At 39.0% G+C, this 27,934-nt stretch overlaps 2 protein-coding genes across 2 annotated transcripts; one reads left to right on the top strand and one right to left on the bottom strand.

The window, feature by feature from the left end:
* Positions 1-46: 46 nt before the first annotated feature.
* On the bottom strand, positions 47-11,970 carry LOC145771284 (cysteine protease ATG4C-like). Its single transcript, XM_082583025.1, has 9 exons — positions 11,774-11,970; positions 10,600-10,725; positions 8,250-8,351; positions 7,759-7,848; positions 7,168-7,302; positions 6,430-6,570; positions 3,855-4,076; positions 2,661-2,767; positions 47-1,226 (listed from the first exon to the last, which is right to left on the bottom strand). Exons 1-9 carry the CDS (start codon positions 11,886-11,888, stop codon positions 738-740), a joined length of 1,527 nt encoding a protein of 508 aa, XP_082439151.1. The 5' UTR covers positions 11,889-11,970; the 3' UTR covers positions 47-737.
* A 9,584-nt stretch (positions 11,971-21,554) lies between these two features.
* Positions 21,555-27,152, top strand: LOC145771130 (uncharacterized). Its single transcript, XM_082582868.1, has 2 exons — positions 21,555-25,020; positions 25,282-27,152. The coding sequence occupies exons 1-2, from the start codon at positions 21,555-21,557 to the stop codon at positions 27,150-27,152; spliced, it is 5,337 nt and encodes a 1,778-aa protein (XP_082438994.1).
* The last annotated feature ends 782 nt before the right edge of the window (positions 27,153-27,934 follow it).

Below are 27,934 nucleotides of genomic sequence, written 5' to 3'. Positions count from 1 at the left end.
TGATCTGTGATAGGTTAGTCTTTGTCGCATGCTATTGCTAAACAAGAACATTACAAAAACGTATACTGTATACTGATAACAAAAAATAATAATCGGACAATTTCTACTCAAGCGAAATACAAAATACTCGAGCAAAAATATCCAAGCTACTCAGCACAAATAGGACGGCAATTTCTACTCAAGCGTCTGCGGACGTCAAATCTATGTAAAATGAGGATTTTCTGGGAAGGACATAACCAGGGCCGTTGAGAGGACAATGTGGGCCCGGTATTAATGAGATTCTCGCGCCCTAAATCAAGACATAAAAAGAACTATATTTAAAAAATAAGCGGGGGTTGCTTCAAGTGCCCGGGTCCAAATGTACTCCTACACGTGCCTGATTATAAAGCAATAGAAGCATGACTACAAAGCATGATAGGCCACGTTCAAAAAATGGAACAATAAAAAACGAATTTTTAATAAACCAAATATTAAAAGCTCGCTTAACCTAACTTTTCGCCAAATGCACTGAACTTCAAAATATTTCCCAAAAAAAGAAGTCTAAACACAAATATCTTGTCTTACCGCCCGGTCACCCAGTTATTCTAACCTTTTTAGAGTGGACTTTCTTGCATTGTTGAAGTACGTTCCCACGCATCATGGCAGTGTAAGAAAAATGTTTGAAAAATCGCAAAAATTGAAGGAAAAAGAAACAAAACGAACAATCTTATTCAAGAAAAATGTGCAGAGGGAATTTGTTACAAAAATTCAAATTCTTCCTCAATATTTAACTCTTTCCGTGGTGATTTTGGAGATTTAGAATGTTGTCTGTACAAATTTTTGAAGAATTTTTTAGGGTTCGTAAAAGATTTAGGAAAAATGTCATTCTTTGAAGAATTTGTGGACGATTGGTCGGATGAAGAATTACTTGCTTCTCCCTCCACAACAGATTGAACGGTTTCATCATTGGTTAACGTTTCAAAACTTTCGGAAGCACAGCTATGACTGTCTTTGCCAATAACTTTAAGATCACGTTCAGTGAGTTTGCGCTGGTTTTTCTCCATTTCCTTGAATTTCGATTTTTGTTCGTCTATGCTTCCGTCTTGCACAACACAAAGAGGATAATGTGCTTTCTGATACGGAGATAGTAAAACATCCCTGATTTTCTCCGTAAACTCGTCGAACGCTTTTTCATTTTGACAATAGAATCCTAAGCAGCAACTTGGATCGAGTTTTGAAAAGAGAGTCTGCAATACATAGCCACAAATCAAAAAGTAATCACAAGTCAAAACACCTCCACCTTGGTTATAAAACACTTCTACAGACGAAATCGGTTAATCGTATCACCTATTTGCCAGACGTTTTGATACGATTGATTCGTTTAACCAATTTGCTTAAAAAAAGGTTGTCGTGAATGGCGTAATTGTTGGGAAGACGTCTTGTGTTGGACTAGGCTGCAACGCACATTACAAACTGATACTTCCTACAACTGTTTACAATTCTGGTTAAACTTTAAAGAGTTTACTAGTTTTCTGTTACATAACACTATGCGGTATGTTCCAGCCAGCAAAACTGGTTCTTTTTACATTGATTTATTGTCTGCAGACGTTGAATCAATGTAAAAAAGACCAGCTTTGCCGACTGGGAAGAGCTTGTACGATCAAAGCATTTTTTTTGCAAACTGCGGCAATCGGACTTGTTTTCATCTCACCGATCTCTGTGACGTCACAACGCGAACTTTGACCGTTGAAGTTTTTGATTCAAGCGTGCTATTTTTAGCCTACCAGCTGTGTAGCTTTGAGAACGGAATGTGGCCTACAAAAATAGAGGTATGGTAGAAAAACACAGCTCACACTTATTGTTTGTTTTGAAATCACAAAGGTTTTTTTCAAGTCTTTTGCGCTGTCTTGTAAAATAATTAATTTGCAGTGTTCTTCAACTGAACGAAACTGCACAAATGAAATTACGCACTGCATTTCACAACAGTAGGCCACTTTTATTCAGCAATTTTAAAAAAATTCTCCAAAGTTTTCTGGTTTAAACTTTTGGACATGCTTCCCTTTCAAGCCGAAATAATTCGTCCGCGTCCATTCCTTGGAAGGCCTGTCGCCGACGGATGACATCAAAAGCATTTAAACTTCTTTATTGGAAAGTGTGATTATTCCTTTTGTCTGCTCTTTGTTTTAATGAAACCCAGCGGTGCGAAAATTGGTTGTTTGCAGTGCGATGTCTAGCACATAAGATTATGGCCTGGGATTACAGACACTTGTCTTTGTTTTGATCGCTTGCGTCTGTCACACCTTTGCTTCATTTCGCCTTTGAACATTGCAGACAAAAAGAGACGTTCTCTTTTTGCTTAGGGGTACAATTATACGATTAAATGAATGAAGTATGCAAACGTGAAGCAAATCCTGATGCTTTTATCCGACTTATTCTTTTAAGCGGTATACGCTTAACCGATGTTTTTACTTAACATTAGATTAGATTTGGTTTGGGATTTCAGGTTTTGATTCAAATAAATGATTGATACGTTTAAGCAGTATACTATTAACCGATTTCGTCTGTAGTATCAAAGCTAGGCCAAGACTGTTTGGCTGTTTTTTAGAAGTTCAACTTTTACATTGTATAGTCCAGACAAACACTCCCAGAAATAATGCTGCAATTAATATTACCGTACTCACTTTTCTAGGCGACAGACAGTGATAAGTCTTAGCACTGTCATTTGTAAATGAACCTAATAAATCAGCGGGTTGACAAAAGTGTGGATCAAGGTATATCATCGATTCATCTGCAAATAAGTGTTCAATAAATTACCTGTGCACACCACAGTTTTAAAGTGAGTTAAAATGGTATAAAGTAAGGGAGACATAGTTTTAGCCCCCGAACTGAAATGCTTATGTACCGTAGCCTAAAGCGTTTCAAACTTAAATGTTCAAATATTATATGACGCTCTGGGTGAGATGAGTTATCAGAACCGTGACATTACATGATATTTATTATTACGTAGTAAAGAAAACAGCATTACATGGTATTACACCAATTACGAATTAAATTTTAACACGATTAACGGCATTTGCCACGAAATAACTCCTGTAACACTGGATAGTCACCAGCTTTTTATTCAACATTTTGGCCTATAAAAAAACACAGAAGTGCCGCTACGACCCTTCTACATATCATACACGTTTTTTTCTAAATCCGGTAAACCTAGGGAACGTTCAAATATTACGTAACGCTTTTTTTTCGAATTTTTGACCCCCCTCCCCCATGCAACGCCAACGTAACGCTTTTTTCAATCCCCCCCCCCCCTTCCCCATGTAACGCTTTTTCACTACGAATTCAGCACAAAAAACTACCATTCCGTACTCGAAAGCGTTACGTAACGTTTTGCTTGAACCCCCTCCCCCTCCCGATGTGACGCTAACGTAACGCTTTGCATAAACCCCCCCTCCCCCTCGAAGGCGTTACGTAATATTTGAACGTTCCCCTATATATAAAAAAAACAGCAACATTGAACAGAATAGTTTTCTGTTCTTTAAGCCAAACAACCTTCATCGTCCGGTTAAATTTACCGAAGATTTAGTCAGTTACTCAGTTCACATCATATCGCATTACGCATCATGTGTTCAATTGTTCTCCATACGCTACGAATAATTCTGTATTGTAAAACAAATCGTAAACTAAATCAGAGTACACATTTGACCCTTTCCAATCCATATAAGGTAAACACAAAATTGCAAGTCCCAGCGATTCATTCAAATTAGCAGTTGATCGATATCGCCAATAAGATGTGACACAGATAAACCCATCAGCTGTAAGGCGTTAACATAACTTAAATCTAACTTCAAAAAGCATGAATATTGGATATAGTTTACCTTGGTAACCAATGAAATATAGCGAGTGTTTTGGTTTTCCGCCAATAATACCAACGCTGGACTCCAACTCTAACATTTGCGTGATGCATTCAAAGTAAGACTGGTTCATGGTTGACTCGCCCAGCCTGACAGGGATGAGAATTATTACTGATCGTCCCGAACCTTCCTCTGGCTTCGAGAACCTTCCCCAACGACAGGTTTCTTTCACATCATCCACGTAAACTGCAATTACAGAACTTTGAAAGCACAGTTAAAATGTCGAGCCATCGGTCATGAATCACCTGTCGTTGGTATTTCTAGCTGTGGGGTCAAGAACGCATGGCTGGCGAGCCATATATGTGGCTCTTTTGATAACGGCATCTGGTTTGCAGCCAGATCTAACCTTCTACAGTTTAAAACGAGAAAGTCTTATCTTTTCATCACAATTTAGAGCTGAAAATACTCTCAGAATGCTTCAAATTAAATGCATTTTTTCTGAGGAAGGCCACCGCTAATTTCGTCTTCATTTAAGTGTTAAAGGATTTTATGGCTCTTACGGAAATATACTTCCAAATATGTAGCTTTCATGGCTCTCTTAATTACAAAGGTCCCGACTCCTGACCTAGCTGTTTTGAAAATCACGAAATAGGATCCAAAGATGTGATACCGAGTGGCACAACCGTAGGAGAGTAAAACCTTTTGGGGGGCAAGCAAAATTTGCCCAAATTTTTTAAACTTTCCCCAAATTTTGTCAAACTTATTCTAACTTCAAAATGAAGCAGCTACGGTACATACTCGCAAGCACTAAAGATTAATGACCCACAGATAATAACTTCAAACTTAATTCTTGTCTAAAAATACAGACCACATTACCATAACAGCACTGTCTACATATTGCCTGATGCATCAACTGCATAAATTGGATGAAAAAATAACATAATAGGCTACTTGCCTTTATATTTGATCATTGTTGTGTTATAGATGGTAAATAGCTGAGCGTATCAACCCTAGGACAGGCTAAGACAAATAGCAGTTTGTACAAAACATCTTCAAAGAAAACAATTAAACCGTAAACCACAAAAACATGAAATCAAATGCTAGAAAATTCACCAATTATTTTCATTTAATATACTTTTTCACTTTGTGCAGGCCAATAGTTAGTTGCTGGGATCAAATACTTACAAAAGTGGTGTAGGTTATATGCGGCCTCACAACTGTTGATTTTGAAAATTTATGACAAATGCTTAACTTGTTTAGCCATATCTAAAAATGATAAGCTATCTTTGTAGTAGCCTATTTAAGTTAAGTTTTATGAGCATAGCATTCCTCTTGGAAAGATTGATTTGTCCAATAAGTGGATATTTTTGCCCAAATATTTTTAAAAACAACTGCATCAGTAGGATGCAGAGAAAAAAGCAAAAATCCTTATAAGGTTACCAGTACCCAGCAGGGTTTCAAAATTCTACCAATAGAGAAATGTAGGTTACTCTAACGAATATATCTGTAATAAGCTTACTTCAGCTCGCCAATTGCATCTGTAACACTATAAACAAATATAGGCTACAAAGTCACTAAACTGGTAGAATGTTGAAAACTCAGGTTAGAATTGATTTGTTCAAATACTGAGACATTTTTGCCCAAATGGATTTTACAAATATCTACATTAGTAGGATATTGAGAAAAAAGCATCATCAAATTACCAGTACCGTATCCAGAAGGTTTTATATTTTACCCGAGAACAAATGCAACCTACATGTTAGTAAATATCAGTGATAAGCTTACTTCTATTCACCAACTATGCTCTTTTACACTTAATTTTTGCAGTTGTGGTATCGAAAGTTATAATTTTTCCCAAATTGCCATACCACGTCCACATGTAATAGTTTCCAAAATCGATAATACATTTTACATTCATTGGCAAATATTAATGTATCTCATAAATTATAACAATTATGTAAAGTTCCTAAACTTGTAAGATGAAAAGGTTAATTGCCCAAATAATTGGACATTTTTGGCTCACATTTGCGACGTTTTTTCTCAGAGGGGGGCGACCGCCCCCCTTCTCCTACGGCTATGCCGAATGGGAAAGAAGTCAGTGGCGAATAGCGTCTCGGTGGCGAAGTGCGTACAATAAACCCACCTTCCTACATTTTATCTATCGTGAACCGAAGTAATGTAAAAATACATGATCATCTAAGAAATAAGGTCGTATGTGCAGGTTCAAATACACTCTAACCTTAGGCCAGGGCTTCCCTAACAGCGTCGCCAAACAAATTAACAATGAGCTTACAGTGGGTTGTTTCACTGTAAAAAAAAATTGAGAATCCCTGCGCTAGGCCATCAACCAAATAAAAGAATACCAAACAAACCTAAGGAGCGAAATGATTCGAACGCTTAATTAATCTAAACAAAAAATATAAAGCCCAAAATGCAGATATTAAACTCATGTTCAGCAAACGTTTCAAAACTAAGCTGTCTTGAGCTTCATTTATAGCACTAAAGATGAAGAAAACAGTTTTGTTTTCGAAATGTTTGCTGAATATGAGTTTAGTATCTGCGTTTAGGACTCTTTATTTTTCAATGAAAATAAACCCACCTGTGCAGTCCTGAGCAACATAGAGAGCAAGATTATGTAACATCTCATTGCCTCCTTTTCCACATTCCATCGCATCCTGCAAGATGTAGGCGACTGTGCCAGGTCCGTACCACTTGCCTGGTTTCACTTGGTAATTCAGCCCTAGAAGAATTCTGTCGTTAAAACGATTATTTTTTTTTTGATCGTTGTACAAAAAAAGAATGTGTACTAGGAGATGAAGAATTGAAGATGCCGCAACATCCTTAATGCTTGACCATTCGATTCTCCCAAATGTAACTTTCTACTTTTCGGAGTTTTAAAATCAGTAAAGGCGACTGGATTCTACTTGAAGCGAACTTACAATCAATATTTTGGTGCAGTAACTTGCTTTAAAATGGCTTGAAACCTTCCTGATAAAGTAAAATATTAGATCTTTCCCAATGCTCCAATCACTGTACGATGCATGGTACTGATGTTAGATAAGAAGATGCAAACGTACATCAGCTTTTGCAACGCAACAGATAATAGAAAGCAGCAAAGGAAGGCGTAGGCATCGAATCAGCTGTTCCTATTATTTTGACATTAACTGTCTTGCAGAAACACAGCCGTGTGCTCTAAAGCAGTGTCCAACCGACGTCCATTCAAATGTCGCGCAGACGTTCTCACCAATCAGCCAAGAAAGTATAACCTATGCATCCGTAAGTTTGAGAAAGTACGGTAAATAAAAAATCTCTCACACAAAAGTAACTGTAGACAAACCAAAAGTAGTGAGATTATGAATCCCAAAAGGACATCTTTTATTTGGTTCGTCTATAAACAATTGGATCACTTTCCGATGTAATTCCATTTCGTTTAAATCCTCTGGCTTCATTAGTCGCCATCTCCAATCACGGCCTGAACCAACAAAGTATTTTTCAACAAATTAGAAGTAATTTCTACCAGGGCTACGGAGTTAGAGGAATTTTGGCGTGTCAGAGTCGGTCAGTTATAAACCGAGAAGTCCTATTTTTTTCGTCCGTCTCCACAGCCCTGTATTCTGCTGTTGTTCTGATCAATTGAGGTAAACATAAAATAGCGAAAAGCGTAGGCTACAACTCGGGTAGCATGTTCGCTAACACATGCAAACAGTCTGAAACAAACACACCGTCAGTTTACCAACGTGCTACAGACCACTGCTAACAAAATTGAATCTACCAGCGTCATCACACATTTCCTGACTAGTGACAAATTCAAAAAGTACGACTGTCTGCATAACGAAACATTAGAACATGGTGTATTTCAGACGCCTACAGAGAACTTTTAATTTATTGCTTAATTTCTTCGTCATTATTTCTACTTTCTTTTGCTCACCTAAAAAATGTGTTAAAAGACTTTGTCCAATCATCATTTGCCCTGTTCGAAGCATACATCCCCAAGACGTATCTGATGTTAAACTAGTGCCTGAAAAGAGAAGGTTAATTATTTTGACAGCTTTTCACCATAAAGCTTCCGACCTACGTTTCAAGTGGAGGTGCACTACCTCAATTCCTAACGGCATGAAATGTTATATACTGAATCATCCTTAAATGTCGGCTGTATGGCCGATTGGTCAGAACCCTGGTACGATACGAAAGGGTGCCGGTTCGACGTCGTTCAAGAGCATGTGGCTGTGTCTTTGGCAAGACACTTAAAGGCATGTTGAAAGTGAAAGATTGGCTTCCTTGCCTTTTTTAATCTAATTCTAAATCTTCAACTACCAGCCTGGATACGACAATAATCTTCTGAATCTAAAAGTATTGTGTATGTTGCAAATAGCATATATCTTGGCTACACCACGTTGCACAGCACTAGCGTAACGTTACCTTCGAGGGGAGAAAATCCTTTTCGGTATGTGAACCACAGCCTGGAAGTAAAGTCATGAAAGAATGCTTGAATATGTGCTGGCTTGTCACTGCTTGCATTTGCTGCATAAACAAAATAAGCTATATGGAATCCCAGTAAAAAAGACACCAATTTCGCATTATGTATAATGCTAGTCCCAAATGCTTTTCTGTACTGTATTGGTTATGGTGGTAAAAACACACAAACGATGAACACACAAACTTATAATTTTTAATTGAAATGTTAACCAACTTTTCTACACTGGTGCAGTCAGGGATTTGACATGTTCACAATTGCGTTAAAAGGGCCGTTTTGGGTAGCGCATTGTTTTTAACCTGGCTCTATAAGCAAAAGCAAACCTAGACATGTGCAGTTCAAGTTGATAGGCTTATCATATTTTTCGTTCAATGAAATTTAGTGCATACGCGCCGACTTCCGGGGGGGCCGGGGGGCGGCGCCCCCCGTAAATTTATGGTTGAGGGGCAACAAAAATGGTTATTACAAGTGGTGTTTCGAAGATAAAACACTTTGCGAAAGAGATTTAGATAATTTAAACGGACTTAAAGAATGCCGAAAGCAAAAAAAACAGCCTACTTTGCTCTTTCCCGCAAAACAGCAGCTGATCGCATGGCTTTCTCATACGGTATGGAAATTTCAAAGTAGATCGTAGAGTAACTTACGCTGCTGGAATAGTCACGTAACTATTCATTGCAATATTAAGTTAACCAGCTAAATTAGACGCGCTATTTTCAACAAGGTCTTCCCGTTGTGAGACGATTACGATTCAACAGAACGCATTGTTTTCTTCGCAATGTGTGAGAGTTAAATCGAAAACCGATAAAGGAAAAGGTGTTTAATGGTCTTGGTCGCAGATATTGCCTGCATTAACGACGTCTCTTACCGCTATTATCACCTAGCCAACCTGACATCATTGTTTTATGCGGCCGCTAAGGTGTGACATCGACTTCAACGATCATGGAATGTTACGTAATAAGAACGATTACAACCTTCACGCAAAAATTAAAATATGATCTCTTAAAACAGCTCTTTCTGCTGTTTTGTCTCGTGAGCTTTGCGTATTGCTCAACAAATGTGTAAAGTTTAGAATTGACAAGAAATCTTTAAATTTGAAAATTAAGTTTGAATCACTGCAAATAAACGTATTCAAAACTTTTACTGAGGCCGACGCGATTTCACACTCCGTAATCTACGTCGACAATGATTTTAAGTGCGTTCAGTTTGAAAACTGCCGAGCTGGAGACAACAGCTTGTCCTGTGTTAGTTGAACTTGTCTTTTTGAGGTGAAAATCACTTGTGAACATCTCGACCTATACTCGAGTATAGCCTACTGTAGTATTCAATAAAAGACTTTCGATAAAAAACAGAAGAGAAAACACTTCGCCGTTGTTAACGCTTTGAAGGTAGGTAATTAGCAAAACCAGCGAAACGAGGTTAATAAAACTGATAGCGGGTTTTCACTCTGCTTGAGATCATGATTTTTTGCGTTTTATTTCGATAACTTCACTGTCTTGATCGTTGTTATTCACTCGCACGAAAAGGAAATGAATCGGCTTGTTTTCCAACTGTTCCAATTATGAGCTAACAATATGAAAATTTTTACGACTAGGCGTTTTACATGCGTAAAACTAATCGTTTCAAGCAGCTGTTCTAATAAATTCGGTTTGCGACCTAGTTGTCAATATAAACAAGACACTAAGCTTAATCAAAGACTATTTTAATTGAGCAAAAATAGCGTTATGGTTATGACGTCATCACCTTTCTCGCCCCCCAAGGTTTTTTGAAAAGTTGGCGCCTATGATTTAGTGAATGAAATAGTTTCCAAAAATACAAATAACATAAATAAACATTGTTAAGTGTTTAATATTGGATACTGCTTTTTGTTTTACGATAATGTTACCAGTTTGTAAAATGCTAGAATTAAGAGTTTTAAAAACTAAACAATACCTTACAGGTTTTCAATGCATTCAAGGCTGCATTGTACAACACAAGGCTCCATGAGATACATCTTTACTATGTAACATCTAAAACTGTTTCTGCACTTGTGTTTGTGAAAAAAAATGTAAACCGTTGCATATTATCTTACTCTCAACTGTCTTAACTCTTAATCTATTGATTTATTTAAAATTCCCATCGCTTAATTATTTATTAGGAAAAAACATTAGCACTTCAATGCACTGCCTTCAACATATCGATATGCTTACTCGAGTAGGTACACATAATAAACGTAAAAAGTGTCAACAAACATCTTGAGATTGTAGAATGTAGACTAGACAAAACGTTTTCAAGACCGACGGATAAGCTGTGACTTACGAATTTGTCCAAATTGGTTCTTTAAATATTGCACAGCAGAATTTTCCTCCGTTTGTTCACTGCGATAGCATCTTCCAAGTATCCACAACGGGGAACTTGGTTTAAATTCCTTTCCTTCACTTATATCTAAAGTGCATCTGTGTTTGCAATTTTGTACCAAAATAGGTTTTAGGTTATTTTCAACAGAAGGGAATATATGTAACAATCGATATGATAACAAAACGTAAGTGAAGTTCTATCACAAGACAAAATTACAAACATACAGGATGATGCGGCTACAATGAACACTGAACAAGTTGAGATCATGCACTGGCAGATCCAGTGGGGGGAGGGAGCAATTGCCCAACTTAAACAAAAAAGTAAACTTTACTAAAAAAAATAACTTTATTCACGATGTAGATGCAGACCTACAGCTCATTGTGTTTGGTTGAAATCACTTGCTGGATCAGTGATTTTAAATGACATCCACTTTTATACAAGATTGATTTTCAGCACACCAACAAACCATTTATCTGGACTATAATTTGTAGCCAATCTGCTATACCGGTATACGATTATTATCCACCATATCATACATATCTATTATCGTATCACTGAGTCCTACTGTTTGTACACAGAGCGATGAAAATGGTCCTTTTTTAAAGCAATATTAATTGCTACTGTCTAAAGCTACACAAGTACACATCAACAATGAATAAACTATTTTAAGTCTTTACAGATTAAATTGGTTCTGGGTGTCGAAAGCAAGTAACATTGCAAATATTATGTATTATCGTAAAATACTGTATTATATATATAATACTACTTTTGAGCTAATAATTTTGAAAAAACAAACAGTAGTCTTTGCTATGAATATTTTAGTTCTTTGTGCATAGTAAAAAAATTATAAATTTTGTAGTTTAAAATCAATAACTGACATGATGTGTGTTGTCCTTCCTGCGTATGATATATATTGTCTTCTTCAGTGAAACATAAAACTCTACTGTTTGCACTGTGCAGTGTGCACTACTGCATTGTGCACCTAAGTAACAACAGCAAAACATAAGCCCATCACACAGTCACATATATCAATAAAGAAAACTTTAATTGATGAGTAAGTACTTCTTTAAAATTGCAAGCAAATAATCTTTATGTTACATACAGTAGCCTACTGGTTAGTTAATAGGCCTCTCACCGAATCTTAGTTTGTGCCAATTCTCCACTATCTTCATTTTTAAAGAATCACTGTCATCACTCGACTTCTTAGTTTTACTGTTTCCAGGAATTGAAGAACTAAATGGAATAGACATATCCACAAAGATACTCTTTGAAAGACTTTTTCATTGATGACAAAAGCATTAAACCTTAGACTACATATTGATTAAAGTAGCATACCAGTGTACTGTAAAAAAAAGATTTGCAATATTATATAAGTTCCCTTACCAACCAGTTGATTCAGCTACTTTAGTACAATATCAAGTCCTAGAAAGTAATAAAAGGCTCTTACTGCATTCTTTGTCATTGATAACAGTAAGGCGACCTGTTTCTTTCTGCTGGTCACCTTTAGCAAACGTAACTAACCAGTAACCACGTATATGGTACCAATGTACTCAGTTGCGCCTCTATACGGCTGCATTGACACTGTCTGCTTTGTAAAGCGCTGTAGAGCAACGCATTCTGCGATGGATACAGCGCTATATAAAAACTAACATTATTATTATTATTAATTATTATTCTTGTGTCTTAAAATGTAACAATGCCAAGTTTGATTTCACCTGCACAGGATACACTTTGGGCCTAAACAATTTGCATTTATAATTATGTTGAATTATTGTGATTTATTACCTTTTGCTGGATTTTTTTATTCTATTTTACAGTCCACTGCACAGCCAAGTGTTGAGAACATCTGCACGTCGCTCAATAGAATAACGATGCGACACCATTTTTAAGCATGTGGCATGTGGCTGTATCTCAAATAAGGGGATCTCATATCTCAAATAAGGACAAAATAAGGGGATCAGCTGTGTCAATGCCTAGGATGCATAGTACGATATATCCCTTCAGCTGCTGAATGTTGTGTTTCATATCCAACTTCATGTTTTATTTCCAACCAACAAAGCAAAACTATTGCTTGCCAATATGCCCTTAATATATACAGCAGCAGTGTGAAGAAATGTAGAGGCAACAAAATGTAACCTTAATACATGATTAAAATTGAAAGAAGTTATTAAATACAAGAATTTAACTGTTATCGCAACAGCTTGATAAGTGATCGCTGTGTATACTGGTGCAAAAGATAATACCGTATCTCACTATTTTAACAACATCCATGATCCAACATTGGTTTTTGCAATCTGACAAAAAGTATATACAGTAATAGTGAACAATAAATTAAAAATTGAATAATATTTCAAAATCACAGTCTTCTAAGTGTCACTGTCAAATGAGTGACACTACCAACAGGATTGCCAGACCCAAATTTCAAAAAAATGCCAAATGAAAGGAAAAAATGCCTAGTATTATTTTAAGCAAGTCAATCAATAAAAAATATGCATCATTGTCAGATAATATTGTTGGATGTTTTTTTAATGCAAAAATAGCACATAGCCTAAGATGTAGAAAAAGCAATCCACCTGAAATAATACACAAAGGTAAGTATAAATACTGTACTTTCGTACTCGCTATATAAAATTGAGCATTGTGATTTGTTAACCATACCAGTGTTGTCCCCACTCCCCAGGAGAAAACTTTTCCAATCAACAAACGTTTCTCAGCAATCAAGTGTAGAAAAAATTGAGAGCTATCGACCACAACTACACTGCTAAATAAGTGTAGGCCTAATGAGGCCCTTACAAGCGAAAAACGTGTTTATCGCATTGAATTCTTGCTAAACTCAACTGTAGAGAAACATTTGTTAGTTACAAAACTCTATAAGCTACACCTGTAAATATAGTGTATAGTCATCAATCATGTCAGATACCCCTATTATTTTGGCATGTCATTCAGTATCTTCCTACTGAGACATCAGCAGCAGCACACACTACACAGCTGCTTGCTTTGGAAATTGGAATGGTGTTGAAACAATCTTTTTGAGCATTTCAAGACATTCTCGCCCAAACAGGCAACTACGATGTAAAGGTGCCCTCCTTAAAAAAGGAACCATATTGCATGCTCATTGCTCGGTCATCATCATCATAATCCATCGTCGGTTTGTACCCCACTAGTGGGGGTGGCCGATTGTTTCCGCGCAGCAATTGTTTTTATCCCTTTTCTCCATTTCACCCTGTCCCTTGCATCTTCCTCCTTCAGTCCGACTTTTTTAAATTCATCCTTCACTTGTTGTTTCCACGTTCTTCTTGGACGACCGCGTTTCCTCTTCCCATCCACCTTTAGATCTAGTGCCTTTCTAAGAAAACTTCCTTCCTCCCTCCTTATCACATGTCCATACCATCTTACTCCATTTGCCCTTGCCATTTGGTCTATGGTCTCTCTCATCTCTAGCATATCCAACAATTCTTCATATCTATCGGTACCTTACAAAACTAAACAAAAGCCTTTTCAGCATCTTTACCTGAGCTTTTACTATATCCTAGTGATTACGGTATAGCCTAAAGCAGGGGTCGGCAAACTTTCTGTACTACTGGGCCAAATCTACAAACTTCCGGTAACGTGCGGGCCGCATAAATTTCAATCTATAAACAATCGCCACATTATCCTTAAAATCATGGCGCATCTGCAACTCCTATTCCTGTGTCTATTGCACAGTGAGATGTGTTTGTTGCCGTTTCATATTTATTATCAAACACGTATTAAAACGCAATGCATTGTTTTTATTTACTTATCATTTATCAATGTGAAGGATGATGTTGTTTCTGTGTCATGGCCAAGGTGTTTAAATCAACTGGCAACTTTGTTGATGATATTTGCAATACGTCATTCAAATCACGATCTGACAGGCGAGTGCGAAGTTTATTCTTTGCGTAATTCATTTTTGAAAAAAGCTGCTCACAGCAATATGTGCTTCCAAACATGCACATTACACGTTTTGCATTGTCATACAGATGAGGATAGGTGGATTTCTGGACATATTCTTTATAAAAGTTGGCAATTGGAACTGAATCGTATTTGGCCTTCAATATGCTGGATGATTGAAGTTCAATTATTTCCATTTGCATCTCATGTGGCACAGTATTGACATCCATTGAAAATGGAATGGCAAATAAATCGAATCTGTTTTTTTTTTTGATTTTTCAAATCGCAAAATTGAGATTCAAAGTTAGTTTTAGTGGAAACGATAAGTGATATGTACTTATCAGGGTTGGAAGGTTTACAAAGGCCAAAATTGAGAAAATGAGCAAAATTGGAATTGATTAGTTGAGTTTCCCAAAGACGTAGCTTGTTTACGAAGGCAGTAATGATGAAACTTTAGTTTATGCACTAAAAGTAAGCTCGTTCGAGGGCCGCAAAAAGTTTGTCCGCGGGCCGCAGTTTGCCGACCCCTGTCCTAAAGTAAGATCAGTTGCTTTTTGTTTAAATTATCAACCCAACACATTGAATATAATATAGTATTTTTAAACTTTTTGTTGGTAGCCTATAAGCAAACTTTTGAATGTTTTGGCATGTATCTTTGCTGTTGTCAATTAGGCTATCTTACTTTAGGCCATACTGTAACAACCAACACAGGTTACGAAGAAAATAAGCTAGGCAGTCAGAAAATAATGGTGTTAACTAGAAAAAAAATTTAAATAAAAAGTAAACAATTGCTGTTTCGACATCAGCTTTGGTGAGTTATCGGAAGTGCTGATGGTTTTGAGGGGAAGACTCTTGATACGTAGCTCATCATGTGAAAGAGTAAGGTAGGCAAAAAAAAAATCTGAAAGAAATTCTACTACCGGCAAAGCCATTTCAAAATGCAACGCACCAAGCCTTACAAGACTAACAGAAACGGTAGGCTACAGTGGATAATATTAATAGCCTGCTACAGTAGTAGTACTAAAAACGACCTAGAAATATAAACAGAACCTTATAGGCATGAGTCTAATTATTTTATAAATAGGATGCTGCAAATAGATAAAACAGGCTTTTTTAAACTTCAATTCAAAACGCTAAAAATAAACTTCATAAAATCGAGAAACCAAAAATTTCTTGCCAAAGGCATTAAAAAAAGGCTGTGACTATATTTATACTATATAGTGTAATAATAGCCTCAATAGTGTTGCTAGATAAGAAATTCTGCTCTAATTTGAGAAAAGTTTAAAGCTGTTGAACAAAAATTTTGTATTTATGAAATTTTTTTTAGTCCTGGGCAAAGATCAAAACCCCAACCTTATTCCTAACTCTAACCCTTCCTAACTTTAATCGTAACTCTGGCAACACCTGATTGTAACCATGGTATTAAGTGTGGAAAAATAGCCACTTCCAAAAAACAGGAAATTTCTCTAACTTACTGTAGCTTTCTGGTAACCTAACCTTGATACTGACTAGCGTTGCCAAATGTTTGTAAAATTTACCAGCTTAATTGCTACTATAAAGTAGCCCAGTTTGTTTTGGGCATCTCAACAAAACTGTGATGCCCCATCATCACAAGTGATGAAATATGCCCACAAGATGACTAAATTTCGATGAAAATGGAACGAAAACAAATTAAGCAAATGCGACTCTATGACAACACTAGCCCAATTCCTCTTGTCCTCTTCAGACTGCTTTCAGCTTTCTGTGAGCAGGTAATGAGATGGGATGGAAGAAGGAAAATATCAAACATGGAAGATTTGGATGATGGGATAAAAGACAGTCTTCCATCATTCCATTCCAATTTTCATCATGAACTGTTTAAAACCATATCAAAATATTAAAAAGTTAGGCTACATTTCTTAAACAATTCGATTTTTGTTCGTGTTAAATAAGTGACTGTATTATTCGAGAACGAAAAGTCGATAACATTCTCACTTCGCGAGTAACATATAGGCCTAGGCTGATTTCAGTTCAGAAATTTAAATGGACTACTTCGCTTTTGAATGATTTCATGTGTGTGAACAGTTAAACTGGTTAAATCACTAATCAAAGAGTCTGAGAAACAATCACATTATGAAAGAAAAAGCTGAAGTCGTAAGAAAAAGTCCTCCCCGTTAGCTCAGTGGTTACGCGCACGGTTCAAGATCACGCGGCGCTGGTTCGACTTTCGGGGGTGTGCGCTTGAGCAACGCATTTCAGGACTGCTCTTCATTCAGCGACACTTAGTGAATGGAATAATTCCCGGCAACAACACTTCAACAATCGGAAACTTCACTTTTCCAATCTCGATAACCGGCCCTGCGTCAAGAGCAGTGCAGTATTCGTAAAAAAAGCACAGAGTATAGGCTACTGTCAGAATAGCCAAATTGATAAATAATCCACAACTTTCAAAATACCGGTACGGTACTAATGTTTATTCTACCATAGCATGAATTATCGACATTAAAATTGGAGGAGAGGTAGGGGAAGGTATGGACTGATGAGCCACTTTTTCACATTAAAAGCTATAATTGGTTAACTAATTACTCTATGATGACGAAATTTTCACACAACATAGTGTGATCACTTCAGTATATTGTGTAAAAAACTCAACTACATGCAATTATAGGATCAACAAAAATATTTGACAACATTGACGATGGTCAGAGTGGTTCAAGGGTGCAAACGCGTTTGGACCCCTGGAACCACCGGGTATGGACTCTTGAACCACTCCTTAAGTTAAACCTTAAACACGTTTAGAACAAACTTTTAAGATACAATAAATACACTGTCAAATGCACACACTGCTAACAATTTGCAGAAATAGATTAAGCAATAATAAACTGCGAAAAGTCGTTTCAAAACCTTTTAATATCGACTGTTTGTTTTGGCGTTCCTGCAAGTGGTGGGGGAGGGGACAAAACAATTGATGAGGCATCACCAGGTGAGGCATCACCGCTAGTCATTGCATAATATTTTACACTCCACTTACAATACAGAATAATTTATAAAATAAATGAAACATGTTTTGTTGTCCTACAGTTAGGCATTGTGCTAACCCATGAACTATGGTTCAAGGGACAACACTTTTGGTGGATCATGGGTCAGAACTGTTGGTAACAAAGTTCCATCTTAGCTTTACTTAATTAGAATGAAGTAAAGTCTAAATGAACTGTACTAAATCCTGCACTATATAGCCCATTACAATTTCTAAAGTTTATATCTCGATGCTAGTTGTATTAAAGTTTCTGTAAAGCTCCAAACGCAAATGAAAAATTTTACTAAAACACTTCAAAATCACACCCCACCCTCTAACTTGCAAAAATTCAAAAGATTTCATCCAGAACTTTCTAAGAAATACTATTGAACTAAATGCAACTTATTTAGCTGATAAAATTCAGCAGTTGATAAAATTTAGTTGATATAATTCAGCTGTTGTTTCATTTCTGAAAGATCAGGTGGGGAGCCTTGAGTCACCTTGTGTTGGAACTGCAAACCATGAAAAGTGCCTGTGATAGTAAATGTTAAAGTGTCATATGACATCATTTTTTTTGCTTTTTACAGCTTTCCATTAGGATATATCACAATTCTGACTTTTGTTTCGTTTGCAACTATTAATTATGCTATTTCACATGAAAATTCTAGCAACTCATCCCAAGGAATCATTTGAAAATGTCCATCGCTTATTTCAAAATTTAAGGCTTGGAAGCTGGCTTGAAGATTGATTTGACATATAAATAATACAACTATGTTTTAGAATTGTATTTTACATATGGTGAAGTGATTTCTTTGCTAAAATACTACATTTTTTGGCTTATTGCAATTGTGGCTTATCGCTCCCGACACGTGTCTTATCGCTCCTGTGGGGTGCGATAAGACGCTTGGCGCGTGTTTATGTTTTTGAGCGTAAATTAAACATTTGCTGAAATAATCACTTGTGCTTTTGCTGTAGAGTAGGTAGCACTACAAGGCATTATAAAACCAATTTTTAGAGAAAAATATTGACAAACGTAGAAGATATGCATCTCAAAGAAAAAAGTGGCTCGCAGGTCCAGACCTTCCCCTACTGTAATTGGAATGTAAAATATTATAAAATGACTAGCGAAGCTGGTGATGCCTCAGCAATTGTTTTTGTCCTCCACCCGCCACTTGCAGTAACGACAAATCAAACCAGTCGACATGCAAAAGTTTTGAACCGACTTTTCGCAGTTTAATATTGCTTAATCTATTTCTGCAAACTGTTAGCAGTGTGTGCATTTGACAGTGTATTTCTTGTATCTTAAAAGTTTGTTCTAAACATCTTTAAGGTCTCACTTATCAGAGTGGTTCAAGGATGCATATGCGGTGGTTCAAAGGTCCAAACGCGTTTGCACCCTTGAACCACTCTGATTATCGTCAATGTTGTCAAATATTTTTGTTGATCCTACAATTATATGTGGTTGAATTTTTTACACAATATAGGCTACAGTAGTGATCACACTATGTTGTGCTGAAATTTCGTCATCATAGAGTTAACCAATTATAGCTTTTAATGTGAAAAGTGGCTCATCAGTCCATACCTTCCCCTAAGGCCAGCCTTCTAAACTCAATTTTTTGAACCATAAATTAAGGATAAAAACAATATACAACATCAAGACAGGGAAAAATCCCCAAAACAATTTAGTTACCATAGTTTATTATAAAAAGAAATGTGAGACTTCACGTAGTGAGCTCAAGCAAATTCTTTTCCAATCAATCGTAAGTTCGTGCAAACAAGGTTTTTTCAATCACAAGTTCAAATAAATTTCTTCAAAGAAATTCTTTTTCAACAAATCCAACACAGTCTTCATGGTACCATATTTTGCAACTTTCACGTTGCCTCATGTCGGACACTGTATTTTCTAAACATACGTAGGCTACTGGGCAACACCAATCTCCTACACTTGGACGTCTTTGCATAACCGAACCTATTTATTGTTTTTCCCTTTCGTTTTTCCTTTTTTCTCCCTTTTCCATACGTGTCAAACAGAGAGTTCGATACAGTTGTTGCTCGATAAATTAATGCTCCTTTTTCTTTGCCCCCGCTTCTTGCTTAGGGTATTTGCTGACGGTGTAGCCATAATGCTATGACGTGGTGTTGATATGGGGGCTGTGTTGAGATCCCATGACTTGTTGATGGTTGAGGAGAGATGCCATGACTTGTTTATATTTGTGGAAACATCTGATGACTTGTTAAGGGAGCGTTCAAATATTACGTAACGCTGTTTTTCTGAATTTTTGACCCCCCTCCAACGTAACGTTTTTGTCAACCCCCAGCTGGAGAAGGGTAGGCTATAGGCTACAGCTTAGATCTGTGATAGTGGAAGTCACAACAGAGACAGCAATTGACATATTTGTAAACTTTTAACCGGACCTACTGGTGTGCGGTTATTACTCGCCAACCTACTTTGTGCTTTTGAAACAGATAGGCCTACGCTCGAATATACTTCGCGAACAATTAGGGGCATTTTACATTGCACGGAGACCCAAGGGCTTCCAAGTTTTGTGACATATAGGCCCAACTGGATTGCAAAATTGGCATATTGGCGTCGATTTTTGATCGTTTGAACCAAGTGAAGATCAGTCTTCAAAGGAGGGGGTGAAATATTTCGGTCAACTAGCAGGATCAATGCGCTGAAGATGAAAATTGCACTCTGGAAAGAGAATGCTTTGTCGAGGAACTTCAATGACTTTCATGTATTAAGTCAATACATGAAAGAGTCTAGCTGGGAGTTTGGGGACGTTTCTACTGAAGATAACTTGTCTGCCCTTATTGTTGGTCACCTGAAATTACCAACCGACAATTTGACTACGTATTTTCCTGAAGATAACGACCAATGTCTGGAAGCAAACTCGTGGATTATCCAACCATTTAATGAAGAACCAACTGAGGATGAGGAATTATTAGAACTACGGGCTGATTTAAATCAAAAATACTCATTCCGAGAAGTGGATTACACAGAATGTTGGGTTTCTTTTCTTGAATTTCCCAAATACAAAAATCTCGCGCATAAAGCCATTGATGTCTTGGTGCAGATGCCTACTGTTAGAAACGATTCCCCGCCCATTTAATATTATTGTTGTATCTCTGCTCCATTCTATTTTCATGCTTGAGTGACCCGGCCATGCATTAACAATTTTTGCTAGTTGATCTTTCTTTTTACGTTTTGGCATGGACTGGAGTGGTCATTGTTTTATAAATCTGGAGAACTGGAGATTTGGAGTGACTAGGGAATATGTAAGAATTCGGTAAGCAACTGTTTGTTTCGTTTTATTATTGTCGTTTTCAATACACCATTTCTTCTAATAAGTAAGGCCTGCACTTTATCCAGTCTAGGCAAAAAACGTTTTAGACATCATTTATAAAACATACCTTTGCTTGGTGCAAGGTTATGCCTGTCTAGTTAACTCTAGCTAGTTGTGTAATTTGTTTGTTATCCTAGGGTAGTCTTTTCAGGTCTGCCAAGGATTCATTTATGGTATGTGCCTTTGTCTAGCTCACTTTAGCTAGTTGTGTAATTTGTTTTGTTATCCTAGGGTAGTCTTTTCAGGTCTGCCAAGGATTAACTTTTTGGTTTGTGCCTTTGAGCCTGCCATGCTGTAAAGTTTCTTTGAACTTTGTAACTAGTTGTTTGTTATCCTAGGGTAGTCTTTTCAGGTCTGCCAAGGATTCATTTTTTGGTTTGTGCCTTTGAGCCCGCCACGTTGTAAACTTGGTTTAAATTTTGTAAATAGATCTTCACTTTGGGCAGTCTTGTCAGGTCTGCCAAAGATTGAAGCTTCTAAGCCTGTACTCTGTCAGGCCATTGTTCTAGTCAGGTAGAACTGGTTACCGTTAAACCCTGTAATTTTAGTAGGTTGCTTACTGACATTCTCCGTAACATCGTGAAGGTCAATTGTCACCTCACCAAAGGTAAGTACCATACAGATTTTGTTTTTTGTAGCTTGTATATTGCTGTGTGTTAATTATGGCTCGTAAAAAGCCCAAGCAAACTCCAAGACGGAGTAAGCCAAATGGTTATGCTAGTGGCTCAACAGAGCAGCATGAGGCCGCCTCTAATATTAGTGGTCAACATGACAGTAGCGAAGAGCTGCCAGGTCTTGTTGTGTTAGAACAAGAGCTGGTTGAAATCGAGCTTGGCATAACTTCCATCGACATGGAGCTATGCTCAAGTGATGATTTCCTGAGCTCTTCTGAAGTTTTGGAGGTAAAGAAAAGATGCCTTGAACTTCAAAGGAAGCTCTCCCTTAAACGTTTAGATTTACTCAAATGCAAACCACAGCAATCAGGCTCAATAGAATCTAGGATGAACCGTATGGGGGAAAGCATTTATGGTTTGCTTGAAGCATGCTCTACCCTCATTCGAAGCTGCCGAGAACAATCCAAGCAAGTGTCACATCAAACATCATCGGTAGTTATGGATGCAGGCAGTGACACAGGCAAAGCTGCTGAGTCTAGCAGTCACGTGACACCCCGTGAGAGTGGTGTAAAGATACCACCTGTAAAAGCAGAACAGGGTATCCTTCAGGGCAGCAGTAGTGCTAGTAATATTCTTAATCCTTGCGCATCTCCCTTTCGCACTGAAGCTAATAATAGTAGTGAATTTCCCATCGTCGTCCCTCAACCCCAGCTCAGTGCAGGGTTTCAAAATGTTCATGGTCCTCGGTTATCGCTTGAGAAGTTTGACGGCAATGTGTTAAAGTTCTTTAACTTTAAAAGGCGTTTTGAGCGATACATTGAGTCAAATTATCTAAGTTTTGAAGATCGCATCGCCTTTTTGGAGGACAATTGTGTAGGCCAGGCCTTGGAAGTAATATCTGGCCTGAGTTGCTTGCAAAATAGTGAAAGAGCATATGGAATGGCATGGGATAGATTAAGAAAAAGGTTTGGCAACCCTGGAAAACTCATGGCCAAAGTGAAGGAAGATTTGCTGCAAGGACCCCCTATTTCAGAGTGGGATGCGCCGGGCCTCACAAAGCTTTGCGACAAGATGTATAAGTGTGAAGTCAGTTTCGATGGCTGGGGTAAGTCTCACCTTTTAAACAGTGACGAGGTGCTTCAACGGCTGTTCCTGCGACTTCCTTATAAGTTAAAGGAGCAGTTTGTTCATGTTAATCACTTAGGATCGGACTGTGCCACGTTTGGTGATTTAAGAGTCTTGGTCGAGGATGCAGCCTCTCGAGCCGACAGCCAATATGGCCATCTTATGCAACCAGGCAAAGATGTTAAGAGAGCTCCACAACCATCGCTGGCTCGATCTAATCCGCAAGGTGGCTACAAGCGTGCTTCGGTTTGCACAACCCAAGAGCAGATTTCCCAATCTGCTAACCATAAACAAGAGTCCTGTTGTTTGTGTGCAGAGTCGCATGCCCTATGGAAGTGTGAGATGTTTAAACAAAAACCTGTTGCAGAAAGAAGAACCCTGGTGCAAAAGCATAGACTGTGTTTTTGTTGCTTGAGAGCAGGCCACAGAGTGGTTGATTGCAGATTTAAGAAATCTTGTGCAACGTGTGGATCGAGGCATAACTCACTTCTGCATGTAAACCGTGTGGAAGTGGAAAGTCCCTCTTCCCCGAGGAAGAGCATCTCAGCAACAACGTCCGCAACTGTGCCAGCTACATCTGGGACAACAATTTTTAAGGTTTTACCAGTTAAGGTATGGGCTGGAGACCCCTCCAACTATACCTATACTTATGCTTTTATCGATGAAGGTTCTAGCGTCAGTCTATGCTCCTCAAGCCTCGTATCTCGCTTAGGGGTTGCTGCGACAAAAAGCAATGTGGAGTTGCTGACCACCAATGCTGTCTCCTTTCATGACAAGAAAATTGATTTTTTGGCTGTGCAGGGAATGGAAGAGCAGGCTGTGTTTTCCGTTGCAGATGCTCTGGTGATGGACCAGATTGTGGATGTCAGCCACAGTATTCCCACCGAAGCACTTAGTAGTGCATATAGTCATTTGGAGGACTTAAAGTTCCCTGAACTAAAAGATAGGAAGGTTGAGTTGTTATTGGGTAGCGATCTTCACCAGGCTTATCTTTTGCAGGAAGTTCGTACTGGCGCACCAGGAGAACCATGTGGACTGCACACTCTTCTGGGTTGGACCATTTATGGGAAAGATGGTGGCGATAGGCAACTCAACTCACCAGTAATGGTAAACTTTCTTAGCGTAAAGGAGTCTTGCGATAGAATGTTAAATGTATTGTTGCAGGATTTTAATGACATCGATGAGCCACAGGCCCCCTGTCCTTCAATTGAGGATAAACGTGCGCTGCAGATCATGCAGGACACGGTGAAGAAGGTGGATGGACACTATTCTGTAGGGCTGTTGTGGAAGGATGAAGACCCGGACTTGTGCAATAATCGCTCTATGGCACTCAAGCGCCTAGAGGGAATGAAGCGCCGATTTATTACTGACCCGGTGTTATTCAATAAGTATCGTGATAAAATGCAGGAATATGTTAAATGTGGCTATGCTGTGCCACTTGAAACTGGTGTGGTAGACACACCAGGGAAGACGTGCTATGTGCCCCATCACTGCACGACCAATGCGGCCAAGTTTAGAGTCGTTTTCGACTGCAGCGCGAAGTTTAAAGGCGTGTCATTAAATGACAAGCTGCTTCATGGCCCAGATCTCACCAATAACCTTGTAGGAACATTGTTTCGCTTCAGGCAACATCCGATCGCTGTTGTGGGCGATATTAAGGCCATGTTTTCCCAAGTACGTGTAGACGAAGGAGACAGGGATGCCTTTCGATTCTTATGGTATCCGGACGATGATCTCAAGCGGGAACCTGTCGACTACCGTATGCAAACTCATGTGTTTGGAGCAAAGTCGTCGCCATGCTGTGCTGCCTTCGCACTTCGGATGACTGCCAAAGACAATGAAGCAGGTGCTGATCAAAACACTGTTAACACAGTTTTAAAAAATGTTTATGTTGACGATATTTGTCATTCATGTGAATCGCCGGATCAGGCTATCGAACTAATACAACAACTGCGTGAACTATTACAAAGTGGCGGCTTCCATTTAACTAAATTCCTGTCTAACAGTGCAGAGGTCTTGAGTTCTGTGTTGCAGGAAGACTTGGCGTCGAAGGTCGATTTGCCTCAGTGCCAGCTTCCAACGCAGAAAAACCTTGGTGTTGTGTGGAATGCTGCGAGCGATTGCATGGAGGTGAGGGTGAGTATCCAACAAAAGCCTAACACCCGGAGAGGCGTTCTCTCCATGATTTCGCAAACATACGACCCACTAGGTCTAATACAACCCTTCATTTTACCTGCTAGGCAACTCCTGCAGCAGGCATGTGACGCTCAACTTGATTGGGATGAACCCCTTAATGGCCTTGGGCCAGTAAACATTAATTGGGAAGCTTGGTTAAAGGCCCTTCCAGAGCTTGAATGTGTTTCCATCGCTAGAAGCCTGACTCTTTTTGGTAAATGTGCTATCCGCTTTGAATTGCATGGTTTTTGTGATGCCAGTACCAGTGGCTATGGGGTCGTGTTTTATGTTAAAGTGTTTTATGATGATTCTGTAGTAATTTGTAATTTTCTATTTGGCAAGTCTCGAGTGGCTCCATTAAAGCCTGTTAGCGTACCTCGCCTGGAGCTCACTGCTGCTGTGCTCGCTGCCAAAGTCTGCAATTTTATCCTGACGGAGTGTGATTTTAAATTCAATTGTGTTGTCTTATGGACAGACTCAACTGTTGTGCTGCGTTACATTAATAATACTTCGACTCGTTTCCACACCTTTGTGGCTAATAGGCTGAGCACTATTCACATGCTTACCAGTGTCAATCAATGGCATTATGTACCGACTACCTTAAACCCCGCTGACCTCGCGTCTCGGGGAGTTTGGCCTGATAAAGTTAATACCGCTAAGCTTTGGTTTAATGGTCCTAAGTTTTTGCATGATGTCACGAGCAATTGGCCAAACCAGCCCGACTTTGTTGGCGGAATTTCGTCAGACGATCCAGAGGTTAAAAACATTGAACGTTGCTCAGCTCAGCAACACACGATTACGGACTCAGACTCTCTATGTCGGTTGTTTACCCGCTACTCGCATTTCCACGATCTGCAAAGAACGGTTGCATGGTTGCTTCGCTTCAAATTGTACCTGAAAAGGAAATGCCGAGATGACTCCTTGACTGTTAAGACAGATTCGCTCAGTGTCGAGGAGATGGACGAAGCTGAACTTGCCATTGTCACAGCCGCCCAGCATCAAGCATACCCGACGGTGTTCGCAGTTCTCCATAACCACCCAGGATTTGACGCCCCGGTGGAACTCGTGTCCGACTTGCAGTTGAAGAAGCATGTGGCTTTGAAGGAGCTACAGTCCCTAAACCCCTATGTTGTTAACGGAACGTTACGAGTTGGTGGGCGATTGCAACAATCTTCTCTGTCAAGCGGAAGAAGGCATCCGATCATTCTCCCACATCAGCACCCAATCACCGATCTAGTGATCATGAGGTATCACGAACGAGAAGGACACATGGGATGCTCACAAGTCCTTACCGCCATTGCTTCCCGTTATTGGATTGTCAAAGGGCGATCAGCTGTCAAAAGGGTCTTGCATTCCTGTATGAACTGTCGTTTTTGGAAAGCTACCGCCGGAAAACAGCAGATGGGCAACTTACCTGCTCCACGCGTAAACAAATCCATTCCTTTTCAAGCTGCTGGCACTGACCTTCTTGGTCCATTGATGGTAAAGAGCGGCCGCAGCAGTGTTAAGCGATATGTTTGTATTTTTAATTGTTTGGCGACCCGTGCTGTGCACTTTGAGGTCGTGCAATCCCTGGAGGCAAGTGCATTCCTTCAAGCCTACCGAAGATTCTGCAGCCGTAGAAACGTTTGTCCTACTGATCTGTACAGTGACAACGGAGGAAACTTTGTTGCTGCAGACCGCGAACTTCGGCAAGGACTCAAGAACCTCCATCAAAAGAAAGTCACCGATGCCTTACTTCGGCATGAAACGAACTGGCACTTCAACCCTCCGCGTGCTTCACATCAAGGCGGCTTCTACGAAATATTTTTTCGTTTATTAAGAAAATTGATGCGGTCGCTGGTAGGAAACGCTACGTTGGATGAGTTCGACCTTCTAACGCTGGTAGCAGAGATTGAAAGAATTTTAAACGATCGTCCCATCACTTCGCTCCCATCGTCACCAGATGATCTGCAAGCCCTGACTCCAAGTATGATACTCACCGGATCAGCTTGTGACACCCTACCGCCAGATGTTTTTATGAAGGCTGACGGTTATCGACGCTCTTGGAGAAAGACCCAATACCTCACAAACAAGTTTTGGGAACAATGGCTGTTGCAATATCTCCCTCTGTTGCAGCCCCGACAAAAGTGGTTTGGCACATCTCCAAGCTTGAAACCAGGCGATTTGGTACTGGTAACGGACGAGGCAACTAAACGTGGGCACTGGCCCAAGGCTATTGTAAAGGAAGTTATGCCGGACACTAATAAACTTGTCAGACGCGTGCGAGTAAAGGTTGCTGACGGTACAGAGTTTGTTCGCGACATCAGAAAGATCTGCCTGCTAGAGGGCAGTATGGACTTTTAAAATGACAATTTTGTTTTCTAGGCTGGCTGGTTGGCACGATTGCACAACTGACATTGCTCATGCTGCTTAGGTTTCATATTTGAATTGTATTGCGTGTTTGTGTTTATTTTACTATTATTATTCTTGTGCTCCTCACTACCGCAGCTAGCGCGGCGTCGTCGATGCATTTGCATCCAGCAGTTCTGCCATAACTGTGTTATTGACTCCCATTAATAGTGTTGTTTCTATTTGCATCCTGCAGTTATTTACACTGTAGCAGTCTAGCTCTGTTTTTGGTCTGACTATTTCACACACCTGTCTCACTACTAATGCTTTTGCTATGTGCGATATTATTTTTCGTGTTTTGTCAATTCATTGCTTAATTATCACGACTCGACTTAACAGTCGCGTGTTTTTTCTGGTAGCCTACTTTTGCTCTGACGTTAATGTCACTTGCGCTGGTCATAGCATTGTGCAGTATTAGGTTGTATGTGTACTTTTGTTTATGCCATATCCCCACTTCTGCCACTGGTACCATGTATGCTATCATTTGTTTTTCGTGTATCCGTTTATGCTGACTTCCAGTTGTCGGTAGACTTATGTTTTTGTGCTTAATTTTAGCAATCGCTAAGCATGTTGGTCAAAAGGGTTTTTTAACTCCTCTTGGGCGTGTCTTCGATGTCCTTCTGTAGGCTACTGTTATGCATGTTCTATTAAGTTTGTGTGTAATGCAAGCCAGCCTTTGTGTTGCAATTGTGATCCTTGCTAACCGCGAATATTTTTGATTCTGGTCGATATTTGCA

This window comes from Aplidium turbinatum, chromosome 5, assembly GCF_918807975.1.
Source record: "Aplidium turbinatum chromosome 5, kaAplTurb1.1, whole genome shotgun sequence".
Lineage (NCBI taxonomy): Eukaryota > Metazoa > Chordata > Ascidiacea > Aplousobranchia > Polyclinidae > Aplidium > Aplidium turbinatum.
Note: the sequence above shows the minus strand (reverse complement) of the source record. Positions and strands in the feature narration are given on the sequence as shown.

What these genes read in the sequence shown, in the direction of transcription:
- LOC145771284 (XM_082583025.1), bottom strand. Translation starts at nt 11,888, where the DNA reads ATGTCTATTCCATTTAGTTCTTCAATTCCTGGAAACAGTAAAACTAAG. An exon ending in TCATAATCTCACTACTTTTG is followed by an intron (nt 6,571 to 7,167) that starts GTTTGTCTACAG and finishes GAATTCTTCTAG; the next exon opens with GGCTGAATTACCAAGTGAAA. An exon ending in ACTGTCTGTCGCCTAGAAAA is followed by an intron (nt 1,227 to 2,660) that starts GTGAGTACGGTA and finishes TATGTATTGCAG; the next exon opens with ACTCTCTTTTCAAAACTCGA.
- LOC145771130 (XM_082582868.1), top strand. Translation starts at nt 21,555, where the DNA reads ATGGCTCGTAAAAAGCCCAAGCAAACTCCAAGACGGAGTAAGCCAAAT. An exon ending in TAGAAGCCTGACTCTTTTTG is followed by an intron (nt 25,021 to 25,281) that starts GTAAATGTGCTA and finishes TCTTATGGACAG; the next exon opens with ACTCAACTGTTGTGCTGCGT.